At 32.1% G+C, this 14,423-nt stretch overlaps 1 protein-coding gene across 4 annotated transcripts in view; it reads right to left on the reverse strand.

The window, feature by feature from the left end:
• LOC139523686 (cell adhesion molecule CEACAM20-like) overlaps positions 1-13,853 on the reverse strand; it is a 29,073-nt gene extending 15,220 nt beyond the window's left edge. For 2 of the 4 annotated variants that reach the window (XM_071317899.1, XM_071317897.1), the window contains exons 1-6: positions 13,706-13,853; positions 12,274-12,324; positions 11,089-11,391; positions 5,274-5,531; positions 1,407-1,670; positions 148-405 (exon numbers count right to left, since the gene is read on the reverse strand). In XM_071317899.1, coding sequence (XP_071174000.1) covers positions 148-405; positions 1,407-1,670; positions 5,274-5,531; positions 11,089-11,391; positions 12,274-12,319 — 1,129 coding nt within the window. In that variant the 5' untranslated portion in view covers positions 12,320-12,324; positions 13,706-13,853. The remainder of the gene's footprint in view (positions 1-147; positions 406-1,406; positions 1,671-5,273; positions 5,532-11,088; positions 11,392-12,273; positions 12,325-13,705) is intronic. The other 2 variants (XM_071317898.1, XM_071317900.1) reach the window with 2 other exon arrangements.
• Between the last annotated feature and the right edge of the window lie 570 nt (positions 13,854-14,423).

Here is a 14,423-nt window from a genome sequence, read left to right on the forward strand (position 1 = left end):
AACAGCAATCAATCAAACATGAATCACTTATACGTCAACCAAAATATAAATGTCTTTGTTTTTGTGTGTGAATATATTGACTCGGTAACATGATTTTTTTTCTGATTGAGAAGTTATATTTTCTTAGATTTTTAGATTAAAACTTACATTGCACTGTTATAGTGATGTTTGTACTGTTTTTTGTTCCTATTACATTTTTAGCTTGACACCAATATGTTCCAGATCCTGATTTCGGTATGACCTTTAGTGTCAACTCAGGGCCGTTTCTATTGAAATGATTGGGTCCAATCCATCTGAATGTGCAAATTGGCCAACAAACAGCAGAACATGTGATACTTCTTGATGTCTTTCCTTGTGTTACATTGAGTTCTGTAGTTAATGGTGATAATGTTACAGATTGTAACGCTAAATGAAAAATAAAAAAAGAAATATTTTTCTATTCAAGAAAGATAATTCGGATTTTTTGTATTTGTAAAATTGATTTGGTATTCTGATTTAGGATTGTTTATAGCCGGTGTTCTTTCATCTGGTGACTTTAATATACTGATAACGACTACACAACAACTAACCATGTATATTGCTGTTCGGGTACGTTGTTATATATTCATTTATTGGTCATGAGCAAAGGCGAAAAAAATTCTTGATTATAAATTCTTCTTATGACTTAGAAAGAAAGTATGCTAACTTGTTACTTGATGTGTTCTATGGTTGACTTTTGCTGTTGGGAGGTTTCTACATTCTAACTTACAACTTTTCAAGTGTTATTGCATAAAACAATTGGTGAATATGTAAACTGTTTCTTTAATTTACAGTTTTCGCAATCACAGTTATCATACACACATTAACTATAGCATAAAATCGGAAATGAATCTAAAGTTAAAAATCATAAAATGTGAACAGGTGACAAAATTGTCTGTCAAAATATGAAATGATTCCGTGCAGCAAATGTTTAAATGGTCCATACGAACAGATTGATAGAAGTTGCTGAAAAAGGCAATTCTGCATCCTGTGCATTGATTAAAACTGAAGGTATTTCCACATGTCTCGAAAAATGTATGTAAGGCGGTAAATCAAATTGTATCGAGTATACAAGGAATTTGGGATTGCATTCTAAAGATGATATGGCTACCGATAACTCATTATGTCTTTTAAAAACATAGTTTCTATAAACAAATCAGAAAACGCTGATTTACCTGAGTCTGTGCTAGACTGCAAATTGGGCATATTTGTTATTATTTTTCTAAAAAGAAGATGTCTATATAATATGTTCAAAATATACTTAAAGATATATGCATGACCAATGCACAAAGAATATATATATACACACACATTGTGTTTGATTTTTTCAAGTTTGTATAGTCGTGATAACACAGATGAGTCAGATTTTTACTGTACATTATACTTGCTGTTTACAACAACTCTAATTGTTTTCTCTTTGGAGCCAATCTCATTGAATGCTCTACATGTGTACTCCCCATCATGTATCTTCTCCAGTGCGTATTTATAGAAATATGACGTCACGTTTGTTGTTTTGTCTGGATATGTCCACGTATAGTTACATACAGGATGACAATCAGCCCAACATGTTATATTTCTGATCGAATCACCTTCAGTTCTTATATATCTACCGTTCAATTCTGAAGGAAATACTACAATGGTATCTGGGCCATCTGTAATATGTTTTTAAAATAGTGATTGTACACTAATAAATGAATAATAATTTGTGACAATATTTTAAAAAGAAATGGTCTATAGCTCACAGAACCGCCTATCTTCTAATAACAACTTTAGCGACCCAAAAAAATGAGAACAATGGTTATTACAAATAAATAAAGACATTTGTCTTTTCTCAACTGTACACAAGTATTGGCATTTATTCCCTATTTCAAAATAAAAGACACATTGAAAAAGTTTAATTCCGTTTCCCTTTTAACGAATGTGACCTACCGAATCAGACTTACTACCGGGTTTGTATTAACATGAGCAACAGGATTTTTCTATGTTGTATTTTGTGTACTATTGTTTGTTTGCTTTTGTCGTTTTTTTTTTAGCCATTGATTTGTCAGCCTGTTTTCGATTTATGATTTTGAATGTCCATCTTGTATTTTTCGTCCTGCTTTTGCTTTTTTGCTATAAAAGAAAACTATTACACGTTAATTATTTTAAATATAAACACTTCATTTACGTCTCCCTTTTATGGGTCCATGACGCTAGACTATTTCTCGTTTTTTTTTTGTGTTTTTATTTCTGCCGGTTAATTTTTGTCTTCTGTCTATTCTTTGATTAATGATGTTTAGAGCCTGTGTAATATTTTTTGCCTACACTCTTTGATGAAATGTGTCAGTATGTTGCAAAGTGACATTACATAATATATTTTACACCTCAATGATAGTCATCAGCATCACTTGTTTTCGTGTTCAATATAATGACAAAAATCAAAACCTTGTGCATAAAATTGTCTGGTTTCTAATATTTGAAATGACGTACATTATCAATTCAGTATCTTCTTTGTCATCAAAATCGCAAACTGTTAAGTAAAACCAAAAAAGGGGAATTCCGTTCAGAATCGAACGCTCGACCATATTAACCAACGGCACGAATGGAAAACTTGTCATAATCCTGAATTGGTCTTATATACATGATTTTTTATTAGATGTCATTAGGTCTGAACTAACTGTCAGTAACTGCAAGTACTCTAATAACTATATATTTAGGGTCCTTTTTTATGTTAGGGGCGAGGGAGAGTTTTATACCCTGCCAAGAATTGTCTGTGGTTTTTTTTCATATGCTGTGATGTTACACCACTGTCCCAGGTTAGGAGATGGTTTTGCGCTAACAAACAGGTTGAACCCCGCCATATTTTGCATGTGCCTGTCTTAATTCAAGAGTCTGAAGTTTAGTTATTGGCATTGGTTCATGTCTGTCATATTTGTATTTCGTAAGTTGTTTTGTTTTGAAATTAAGCCGTAAACTTCATCAATTGAATGTTTTCACATGTTTAATGTCTGGACCTTTTATCATGTTTATAGCACGCCATACAATAAATATGTTCTTATTGGTGGATAGTTGTCTTATTGGTAATAGTACAACATTTCCTTAATTCTAGGAAGGAGGATTTTTGAAAGGTGGTGTACACATAGTTTTAAAGTTAGCGTTGCCTCCAACTTATTTTTATTTTATTCTACAATTAACCAAATATTGTACAAATAACAGGGTACAAATGATTGTTTGTTTTATTTGTACGTCTTGTACAAATAAAGTCTCCTGTTACCCTACTTCCACGTTAAGCAACCGCTGATATGAATATTTCTGTTTCCTAACCAGTTTATTTTGGGGTCTTCTTCGCCGTCCGTGTTTCAACTATGTCGATTTCTTTGAGAATTTAGAGACAATGATTTTGATTTAATAACAAAAGTTTCAAGTGCTGGGATAAATTTCAGGATAAAAACAATATATGTACATTGTCAGAAAATATAAAATGTATTCGTAACCGCTACGAAACAGGTGAAAAGCTCGGCAGAGACTCGCTTTTCGTCCTGTTTCGTAAGCTCATACCAAGAAATTTTATATTTTCCGACAATGTACATATATTGTATATGAATCGTTATACTGACTAAATCTGTTGAGCAACTGAAACAGACATAATTCAATTTGGTTAACTTGACAATAATTCGGATCCAAAAGCCAATATTGGGTATCTTACATAACAGATATACAACACAACTGAAATGAAAAGTTCAAACACACCAATGGATGAACACCTTAATGACACATATATTACGATAAAGGGTAAGGTCAAACATAGATCAACAGTTTTCGAATCGTCAATCCGTATCAAGAACGCCTAATCGTACGGTCTGACAGAACAAACTTTATCAGGAACACTGATCATAACGTAAATAAAAGGCTACGCACTGTCAACACTTACAATTTGCAATGACAATTATCCTGTATTCTATACGAAGCAGATACTAAATATTATGTGTTAGTTCTATTTAGTATTTTCTGAAAAAGTTTTTAAGAAAAAAGGACGCCTCGTCATTTTATCAAAATCCTTGTATATTACTATTATGCTCTGACACCGATGACAATTGACCAAGTCGGATAAGCAGTTGCGAGCTTTACGTAGTGATGTGTATGACATTCATCGCACAATAACTAACTTTTTGCAATTAAAAAAAATTCAATATAGTTCACAACACCAGGTGTCATGTTGCAAGTCTAGATGTCCCTATCAAATTAATCCTCATTTTGAAGGAACATCCTGGTCATCCTCTAATTCAGAACTTTCCTTTGCCTACTTCGATTCGTCCAACTCGGGTTAGTAGAGTCTATCGAGTTTACTCGACTGACAACCGAACCTCCCGAGTTTGACCTTTTGAACCTACCCGAGGTAACTCGATATCAACCCTGGGTCGGGGCAGGTTTAGTCGAGTTTCAAGATGGCGTCAAATAGTTGCAACAAATAAAATTGATACATATAAACTGGTATTTGACAAAACACAGCCGAAGAATAAAGCTGACAGGGGGAATTTATTATTGCATGTATTTCGGTATCAGCCAATGTTGTTTATGTGTTTATTTGGTCCTCAAATCTCTTCAACTTCGTACTTTATTTGACCTTTTATAACATTTTTGATTCGAGCGTCACTGATGAGTCTTTTGTAGATGAAACGGGCGTCTAGCGTACATATTAAATTTTATTCCTGGTATCTATGATGAGATTGTTATCAGCTGTCGGTGGTGGTTAGAAATAAAATAGAAATTAATTGTTTTTCTTTGAACGATTTTTTGTTCATTTTTTTTTAACTCACTAACAAACTATTTTTCAAAAGCAAACAGGATCAGAACTTTTCTTTGTGAAACACTATGTAATATTTTTTTATTTAAATGATCAGCAAAAAACAATTTTTTCACCTCCAGTATAATAGTTAACTCGATGGAAGAGTTTTTACTTCGATTCAGAACGGTTGCGCACATGCGCATTAGCACTGACCTTTCAACTAGAGTTAACCCGAGTTGGACGAATCGAAGTAGGCCCTTCTGTTAGACAACTTTGTCTCGTCCTGAACATGCATGAAATACATTCTGTACTGGACACTTGAAGGACGCAGAGCAAACAGCAATCAATCAAACATGAATCACTTATACGTCAACCAAAATATAAATGTCTTTGTTTTTGTGTGTGAATATATTGACTCGGTAACATGATTTTTTTTCTGATTGAGAAGTTATATTTTCTTAGATTTTTAGATTTTTAGATTAAAACTTACATTGCACTGTTAAAGTGATGTTTGTACTGTTTTTTGTTCCTATTACATTTTTAGCTTGACACCAATATGTTCCAGATCCTGATTTCGGTATGACCTTTAGTGTCAACTCAGGGCCGTTTCTATTGAAATGATTGGGTCCAATCCATCTGAATGTGCAAATTGGCCAACAAACAGCAGAACATGTGATACTTCTTGGTGTCTTTCCTTGTGTTACATTGAGTTCTGTAGTTAATGGTGATAATGTTACAGATTGTAACGCTAAATGAAAAATAAAAAAAGAAATATTTTTCTATTCAAGAAAGATAATTCGGATTTTTTGTATTTGTAAAATTGATTTGGTATTCTGATTTAGGATTGTTTATAGCCGGTGTTCTTTCATCTGGTGACTTTAATATACTGATAACGACTACACAACAACTAACCATGTATATTGCTGTTCGGGTACGTTGTTATATATTCATTTATTGGTCATGAGCAAAGGCGAAAAAAATACTTGATTATAAATTCTTCTTATGACTTAGAAGGAAAGTATGCTAACTTGTTACTTGATGTGTTCTATGGTTGACTTTTGCTGTTGGGAGGTTTCTACATTCTAACTTACAACTTTTCAAGTGTTATTGCATAAAACAATCGGTGAATATGTAAACTGTTTCTTTAATTTACAGTTTTCGCAATCACAGTTATCATACACACATTAACTATAGCATAAAATCGGAAATGAATCTAAAGTTAAAAATCATAAAATGTGAACAGGTGACTAGATGGTTTAATAATAAATTTGAAAATGTTTTTTTTTTTATTGTACCACTGCATCAGGTATGATGAGATTTTTCTTAACTTGAGATTTTTTTAATTTTTGCATTCATTTCACAAAAAAATATTTGATTTTGTTTGTTTTCTTAATTCCATGGAATATCTTCTAACAATATGAACAGTATGCTCATATAAAAATGTTTTATTTTGAGAAATGATCACTACAGGCGGTCCTCATGGAAACTATTTTGTGTCCGAACATCTTTTAATGCAGACTTGCTGCAAATATTTTCTTCTAAAAGCGGTGGTAAGAGTTAGATGTATAACAACATCAAACATATACTGTAACATTTTAACATGTATCTCATCTTCAGTCATTCAACTTCAAAAAAAACTGTGAGCTCTCTGAGAAAAGTACCTTTATTGACGTGAATGCGTATTTATACATTCCACACAGCCAAACAGACAATATAATGCATGTATCGAAGCAACCTTAAAACCCGAACAAACAATAAGCATGAATATACACAGCTGAAAGCTCTTGGACACCAACAGTCTTAAATTCTTAATAAAAAAAGTCACTGAAGTTTAATAGCTACACAATCATTTCATTAATAGTAAAATTGACTTCTACGGAGTTCTCAAAATTACGTGTTTTATCGCAAGGGTCAGCCAGGTAGGAACATTGAATATGTTTCGCGTAGTTAAATTATTAGACTTATGTATCATGACTCTTTCAAAGAAAACTGTATTTTAAATTCAAAGTATTTCCATAGATCTATACAAAGAAACATGCATCTATCATCGAGTAAATTCTGAGCATTAAAGGTAAGTTAACATGATGCCATATTTATGAACATTAATTGTTGCCTAAGAATTTTAAATTTCTATATAAGGCTTAAATAACTTGGGTTTTCTGTCTAAGACTAAAAACGTTTTATTTTTTGGTATTCTGCAAAATTACCGATCTTAAAAGTAGATATTCAATTTTTAGTTTGCAAAACTAGAACTGTTCGGGGTGTAAATATGAACGTTGTCCCCATCCAAATAGGAATTTGTACAGTCATTTAACAGGATTGAGCAGCTGTAACCACAAATAAAGAAGTTGAAAACAAGAAAAGGGATATAGCAAGTAAAATTACAAACATAAACATATATTAAAAGTGAAATTGACAAAATAATAAAATACAATATGTGTATAGGTCTACTTCACTGCACTATAGCCAAAACATTAGCTGACAGTAACAAAATAACCTCTTATAACTTTAATAATTTGCCTTTTTTTTAGCCACTAAATTTTGCACATCTATTCTACATATAGTTGTAAACAGGGTAAATTGTTATATCAGTGTAGTATTATGTCTCGCCATCATGACAAGGCGTATGTTGTACTTAGTCTAGATAAATACCTTTCCGTTTAATTGCCGTAAAATAACAAATAAAAAACCTCAATTATACGATACCCATAATTCAGTGCGCCAGTTGAGCGTTAAACAAACTCACCATGGGAGCCGATATCAATACGATTGACAAAGTTGAAGTGCAATTATCCTTAATCATTCAGGATTAAGTTAACACAATTCAAAATTATCCAAAATTTTAATATGTCAAATGTCTATATAAGAAAGAAGATGTGGTATGATTTCCTATGGGACAACATACATGTTAAAAAACTTTAATGAAACAAAATTAAATTCAAACACTATTCAACATAGCTCATGCACCATATTATTTTCCTTACACCATTCATTTTTCCCATTCACTCTACATCATACACAATCAACCAAATACATTAATTATTACACCATACATAGTTTAGTAAAAAAATCCACCATTCAAGGACAGTAAAATTATTCTTCATGCAAACTCTTGAAGTGGAAGAAAGGGATAAGATTTTAAGTGTTTACAACAATTCAAGCTTTTTCCAGATGACTTATTTCCTTGCACTTGACATAATGCCGGAATATATGGATTCCGTTTAGATATTGTCAATAGATTGTTTTAACAATTTTTCCTGCTTGAAACTATTTTTTATAAGATGACGCCAGTTCAACTTTTGATCAAATTTCTTATAACATGATGCTACATATCCTAACCACAACTTATCTGAATATAACAACAACTATTATATCTATACAAGTGTGGACACAGATCAGTGTGGGTAGTATGTTTGGATGTTTAATAGTGTGTTCTGACATATGTCTCTTGTTTCACCCCATAGAGTTCTATGTTGAACTGTGGTGCATAGTGACAGCAAACCTGTACCAAACACTAAAATAGCAGTGTCTTTTATCTAATATTAAGTTTAATGTTCAAGACTGTCACGGAGGAGACACTAATTTAAGTCACTTCAAACCGTTCATAGATTTTATTTAGCAAGACATTGTTTAATATCTAATTCACATATTGGCCAACATACTTGAGTGCTACGTGTATATACGTATGCACGTTCCTGTATTTATATTTTTTTGCATGTGCAACGTTCCATTGGGGGGATGGGGGTTCCTTTCAACATTTTAACTTTGGAATAACTTCTTTTTGAGTACATTTATCATTCTTAAAACTGATCCGTTAATGGAACACAACTACCCTGGAGAGATGTATACATATCTTAAAGGAGCAGAAGATTGCAATTATTGTCAAATGATTCCTATAAAATATGTTCCACTATTTTGATTTTGGATAACAGCAAAAACCCTAATAAGAAGAGGATCACAGAAGGTGCATTTCTGCATGTTGTGATTTTAATATGCGACATGGTTTCCGAGAAACTGCAAGCATGTACTATTTGTATTGTATTATTAATGTTTCTTTGAGGTGTTCATTTCTTACTTGAGTTTGACGACCGACAGATGGTTAGACAACGGTATACTATAATTCGTTACGTCTAAAACACAGTCGTATAATAAAAGATAAAGCTGAAATCTTGAATCATTAATTATACATTTAGTTTTATCTTGTCATATTTTACTAAACTAGTTCAATTTTTCTCAGAGTTCTAACTGTTGATTAAGTGGTCCTTTATTAGCATTGGTTTGTTCAAAGTCAGTTGTTCGTATTATGCATAATAATTAGCTACACATAAATGAACTCGTGTTGGTTGATTGATTGATGTGCAGTCGCAAATATTTCATGCATATTTAGAGCAAATATAAAGATATAAATAGTTAATTTTATCCAGTTGAATTAATTGTTTACAAAGTAAATTATTCTTTTGCCTTAATAAATTGCAGTGATGACCATATATGTTGATAATGTATCAGTGTTAGGGTTACGGAAGGTACATGTACGGCTTCATGCAAAAGTGGTTTCTGGGATTTTAGAGAAGTACTCAGTCTGTTTCAATTTTACTTTAAAAAACAAAAGGACAGTTTCTGTAATCTATTGAATATATATTTAAATAACATCATGTGATTGATTTTCTGAAAACTATAACCCCCCCCCCCCCCCTGTATGATCCAAAAGGTTAACATATGAACGTCCATTGACATAAAAAATTCACCAATTGAAAGTTTTATGGGAAATCGTGAAAGCAGGTTGTAGTTAATGTTTACGACAGACAAACGGTCAGAAAATAATTCGTCCGTCTAAAACACAGGTTGTTGTTATTGTACGACATGTTGATGTTAGTGTACGGCATGTTGACGACAGACAGACGGTCAGACAACGGTATACCGCCGTAATTCGTCTCGTCTAATACACCACACAGGCGTTTAAAAAACGATAAAGCTGAACTATTGAATTGCTATTTCTGTTAAGTTTGTCTGATGTGTGGTGTAGAGTTAAAAAGTACTACGTTCTATGAAACCGTTAATCGTGTGCCGGGGTAAAGTTATTGCAGAAAACCTTAAAAAAAAAAGAATTCTTTAATTTAAAAAATAACTTTATTCACTGACCCTTGTAATTGAGGGGTGAACATGAAATTATTCCTACTTGCCTCCCCTTACGATTTGGTTTTGAGGAAGCATTACTTATCCCTTTTTACCACTTCGTTACCTAGTTCCCGCCATCGGCTCACTATCAATTCCCTCCAACCTAACTCCCACTCATTTCCAAGATTCGATTCCAGAATCGTGTCCACCCAGTGGCATCTTTGAGGGAAGGTGGTTTCGGGGGTTGAAAACCCACTTTTTTGGACGAGCAATGCATTTAAATGAGGACATATGGTTGGACACCCCCACTACATGTATCTCCTTGCTTGGGAACCATTGTCTCATAATATACACACTGGTGTAATTGATGGAGAAGGGGTATATATTAATTTAAATAAATTAAATGATATAGCACTGGAGAGAAAAATATTGCGACTTATAATATTTGAAACCTTTCCAACATTATTTAAAGCATGTTTTAATATAGAATTAATCATTAAATATAAATATCTTGATGAAGAGCGTAGTCGGATCTCGAATTAAGGGGTGTAATGCTTGTGAGTCGTCTGCATCGGTCAAAGGAAAATTTCGAAAATGTTTACAGAACTGGAGAGAAAACCTATTGCTACTGGTTACTGATATTTAAAACCTTTCCATCATTATTTAAGGATGTACTTAGGTGAGGTTAGGTAAAAATTAAGAAATTAAGAAATTAAAATTGATACTATAAGCTGGCAGAGCATCAATTAAGGTTAAAGATAAGCTAAAAATATTGATAGGTCATGGACCTCCTTTCCGAGATATTTGAGATTTAAAATATGGCGGGAAAAGGCTGACTTGGACTTTTACCTTATATTTGCATTGGTATTGTTTGGGTCTCAAAACAAAAGAAAGAAAATCAAGAATCTTTTAAAATTTTGGTAAATGACCTTTCTTGAGCTATGAAGTCTTATATGAAAAAAATAGATGGGTCTTATGGGGCAAAATATTTTACATTGTATTGTATGGAAAAACACCAAGGAGTCCGAACATTTGACACAAATTCCAAAACCTCACCTAAGTACATCCTTAAAGCATGTTTTTAATATAAATATCCTTTCGTAGAATAATGATTAAACATAAATACATCGATGATGACCTTAGTCGATTATCAAATTGAGGAATGTAATGTGTACTATATATTTACATACCAGCCGCCCTGACTGTTGTGCAGTTTCTCTCTTGGCCATGTCTTCCATTTATCTCACACGAGAATGTTTCGTCAGTTGTTGGCGTTGTGTCTGGTCTATATATATACGTCATTTTCGAATGACAGTAGTATCGATGCCGTTGCCATTGGGAACATACTTTGCTAACCAATAAATCCGAGTTTCTAAAAAACGTCACATTTTGCCCATATCCAAGAAATTCGTTTACATTGCATGTAAGACTTATGCTAGTGTCTGCATGAATATAGTTCGGTGAGGCATATAATGTAATACACGTCACATGTCCTGAAGGTGAAAATATGAAAACGTTATATTTACTTTATACAGTCAAACACAAAAAAAAAACAATTATCTTTCGAATCTTAAATTTGACCAGGCTGAAACAGTCTTAAACCATTCTAGACACTTATCAATATAAATCTATGGCCTGTAGAAAAGGTGAATATCCAAAATTGTCAACACGTTAAGGTTCTTTCACTGACTCCTCAATAAAACGACTTGTACCATTTTGACGAAAAGTTTACAGTTTCGATATTTCGGAACAAAATTAACGTTTGATTAATTCTTATTCTGATTAGAAGCAACTGGGGTAAATGTCACATTTAGAACATGATTGTGACCTTTGATCTAGATATCATTATCTTTATGGAGAACCCAGTACCTCAAATCATAGTACGAAGGGCTGTATTTGATTCAAGAATGCAGATAACTAACAGAAATTTTCATTCAAAATAACAAATTTATAGGGAGTATAACTTCTAAATATTTTACAAGTATAGATTATTTTTGCTTGGTTTTTATTTTTTTATTATTGTTATTTTAAGGAGAGGATTTTTCCTATTTAGTATTTTAGCCGGAAAAAAATTACGGTGCCATCTTTTCTTTTGATATTCTCAAAGCATTTTCAAACAGCTACATGTATCATCTCGAATTCTATTTTTAAAATCTATCATTTAGTTTAGTTTCTAATCACATATTTTTTCCAGTATAGTCCATACAAAATGTGACATTTTGTCACAACTTGTAGCTTGAGAAAATGCGCAGTGACCTAACAGTTTTATATCAAACATATACTGTGTTTTGGCAAAGTATGAACAATTACTATCATTTGTAATTTATTCCCATACCATTAATTTAATTAAAAGGTAGGAAAACCGTAAGACTTACCTTGAATTATGTAAATGAGACAGACGTTCAGCAGAAAGGAATGCATTCTTTCTTAAAGAACATAAAAAAGGAAATCAATCATTAATACTGAACAATATACTAACATATCAATACACTATGGCTTATACTTATTAAGTAAAATCAAAAATAACTTGTATTTAGTATCCGTTAATTGTCACAACTTAGAATTTTCAGCCAGCCATGAAAAGCGTCATACGATTTAAAAAAAAAATAGTTTAATAGCATGTAGCCGTTGCCCTTTCTACGTATATTGCACCTACATAAGTACATTAATTTCAGAATTCCTGATTCATGATCCGTTTAATGTTACCTTAACATGTCTAATGATTCTTAATACTAAAATAAAAGCAAATTTCCAAAGATTTTTTTTAACCACCTTGATCTCCTATGAGGGTCTTACACGGTCAGATGGATACGTTCAACAATGTATGTTCTTTTCGAGGTATTTGTTTCAACATGATACAAGTATAAAAACAACTACACTAATCGGTGTAAACAATATTTTTTGTATGAATAATACAAGTCAGAATATTTTATAAACACATTCACAATTAGGATTCAGAAACAAGCAATAAGTGCTTATATGTTAATCTGTCTCCGTAACAAATACACTTGCTGAAATATACATGTATGTGATGGTATGTGCTCATTAAAGATGAACTCAAACGGATATTTAGACAATATTTCAATTACAAAATGTGTAAAGATTTCGGTTTCCTAAATAACTACGCGAAAAGATGAATGTGAGCAACACTATTGAAATGAAAGCATTCGTTGATATTGATCGCTATCAATTCTGTGAAAAACAATCTGGTCCGGAAATGTATTTTCCTCCCAATCATATAATGTTTGTTTGCTTTGGCATTAGTCAACTTCCTCAGATTTAAACAAAGTTTGTCAATTTTTAAATATTTTGGCCCCGAGCATCACTAAAGACAAAAAAGTTAAAAAAAAATAATTCTCGTTTCTGGACTAGTAAAAATAATACTATTAACATGATAGTGTTATTTCTCATTTTTTAATAATTCGATTGAAAATCTATCTTTCGGTTTTTTTTCTATATTTTATACTCTTGCAATAATTCAGTTATTAAGTTTAGGGCAACATTTCTATTAACTAAATTTTGTATTCACTTTTTGTTAGCCTTTTTATATGTGCTCTCCGCCGTGTAATTTATTTTGCTTCCCAACTTTTTTTCTGAGTGTTACTGATAAAGGTTTACCCAGAAAGACATATCAAGCCTGCACATCATATCGTAAGGTTATTCATTGTATTTTTTAAATGATGAAATTAGAATAAAATTTCCTTAAAAAAATCCATACAAAAATATTCCTCGTAATAATTAGATGTATTTTTAAAGCTTCGTAGGTATCAGCTAACTGGAGGAAAACAAAGGAATCTATCAACTCACCTATAAAGTGAATTCAGAAGAACTCGACACAAAATTAAAAATAAATAGACGCTTAAACCATTATAAAATCCCGTTTTGTATAAATTCCACGGCTAAAAGAAAAAAAGTTGATAGTATATGCGCACGCAGTAATAAATAATATGTAGTTGAAGAATTCAAAGAAGAAGTGTTTTATCCTTCCGTTCTACAATTTAAAACAGGACGCAAGATTAAATCGCACACATACCATGCAAACACGTCCTTTTAAATAATATAAAGCGAAGAGCTTAATATTTCAAATTAATTATCACAATAGCAATCCCTGTTTTCAATAATGTATAAAATAAGAACAAAGCAGTCACTGTTAACTTTCTTCAAGTGTTTTTGATTTAATAAAGAAATAAATATTTTTTTACTGCAGGTGTTTCAAGCTTTATTTGTATATACTCCTCATGCAACGAAATACAAATCATCATGAGGGTGTGTGTACAAACATCTATAAGAGTGTTGCCGATTTTTAAGATAATACTTAAGAGTGAGATAAAAGCCTGCACGGAACACTAATCGCTTATCCTGGTTTATATTGTCACTGACTGATGTTATCTTAGATTTAGTACACTGAGATGTTTTTACATGTACAAAGTATATATCAGCCCTGAGCATCTAATTTATCTTACAGGATGGCTGCTGTATAAACATAATATGGCCATTCATTAGGCAGCAACCATTTGATTTTCTG

The sequence above is a fragment of the Mytilus edulis genome, chromosome 5, assembly GCF_963676685.1.
Source record: "Mytilus edulis chromosome 5, xbMytEdul2.2, whole genome shotgun sequence".
NCBI lineage: Eukaryota > Metazoa > Mollusca > Bivalvia > Mytilida > Mytilidae > Mytilus > Mytilus edulis.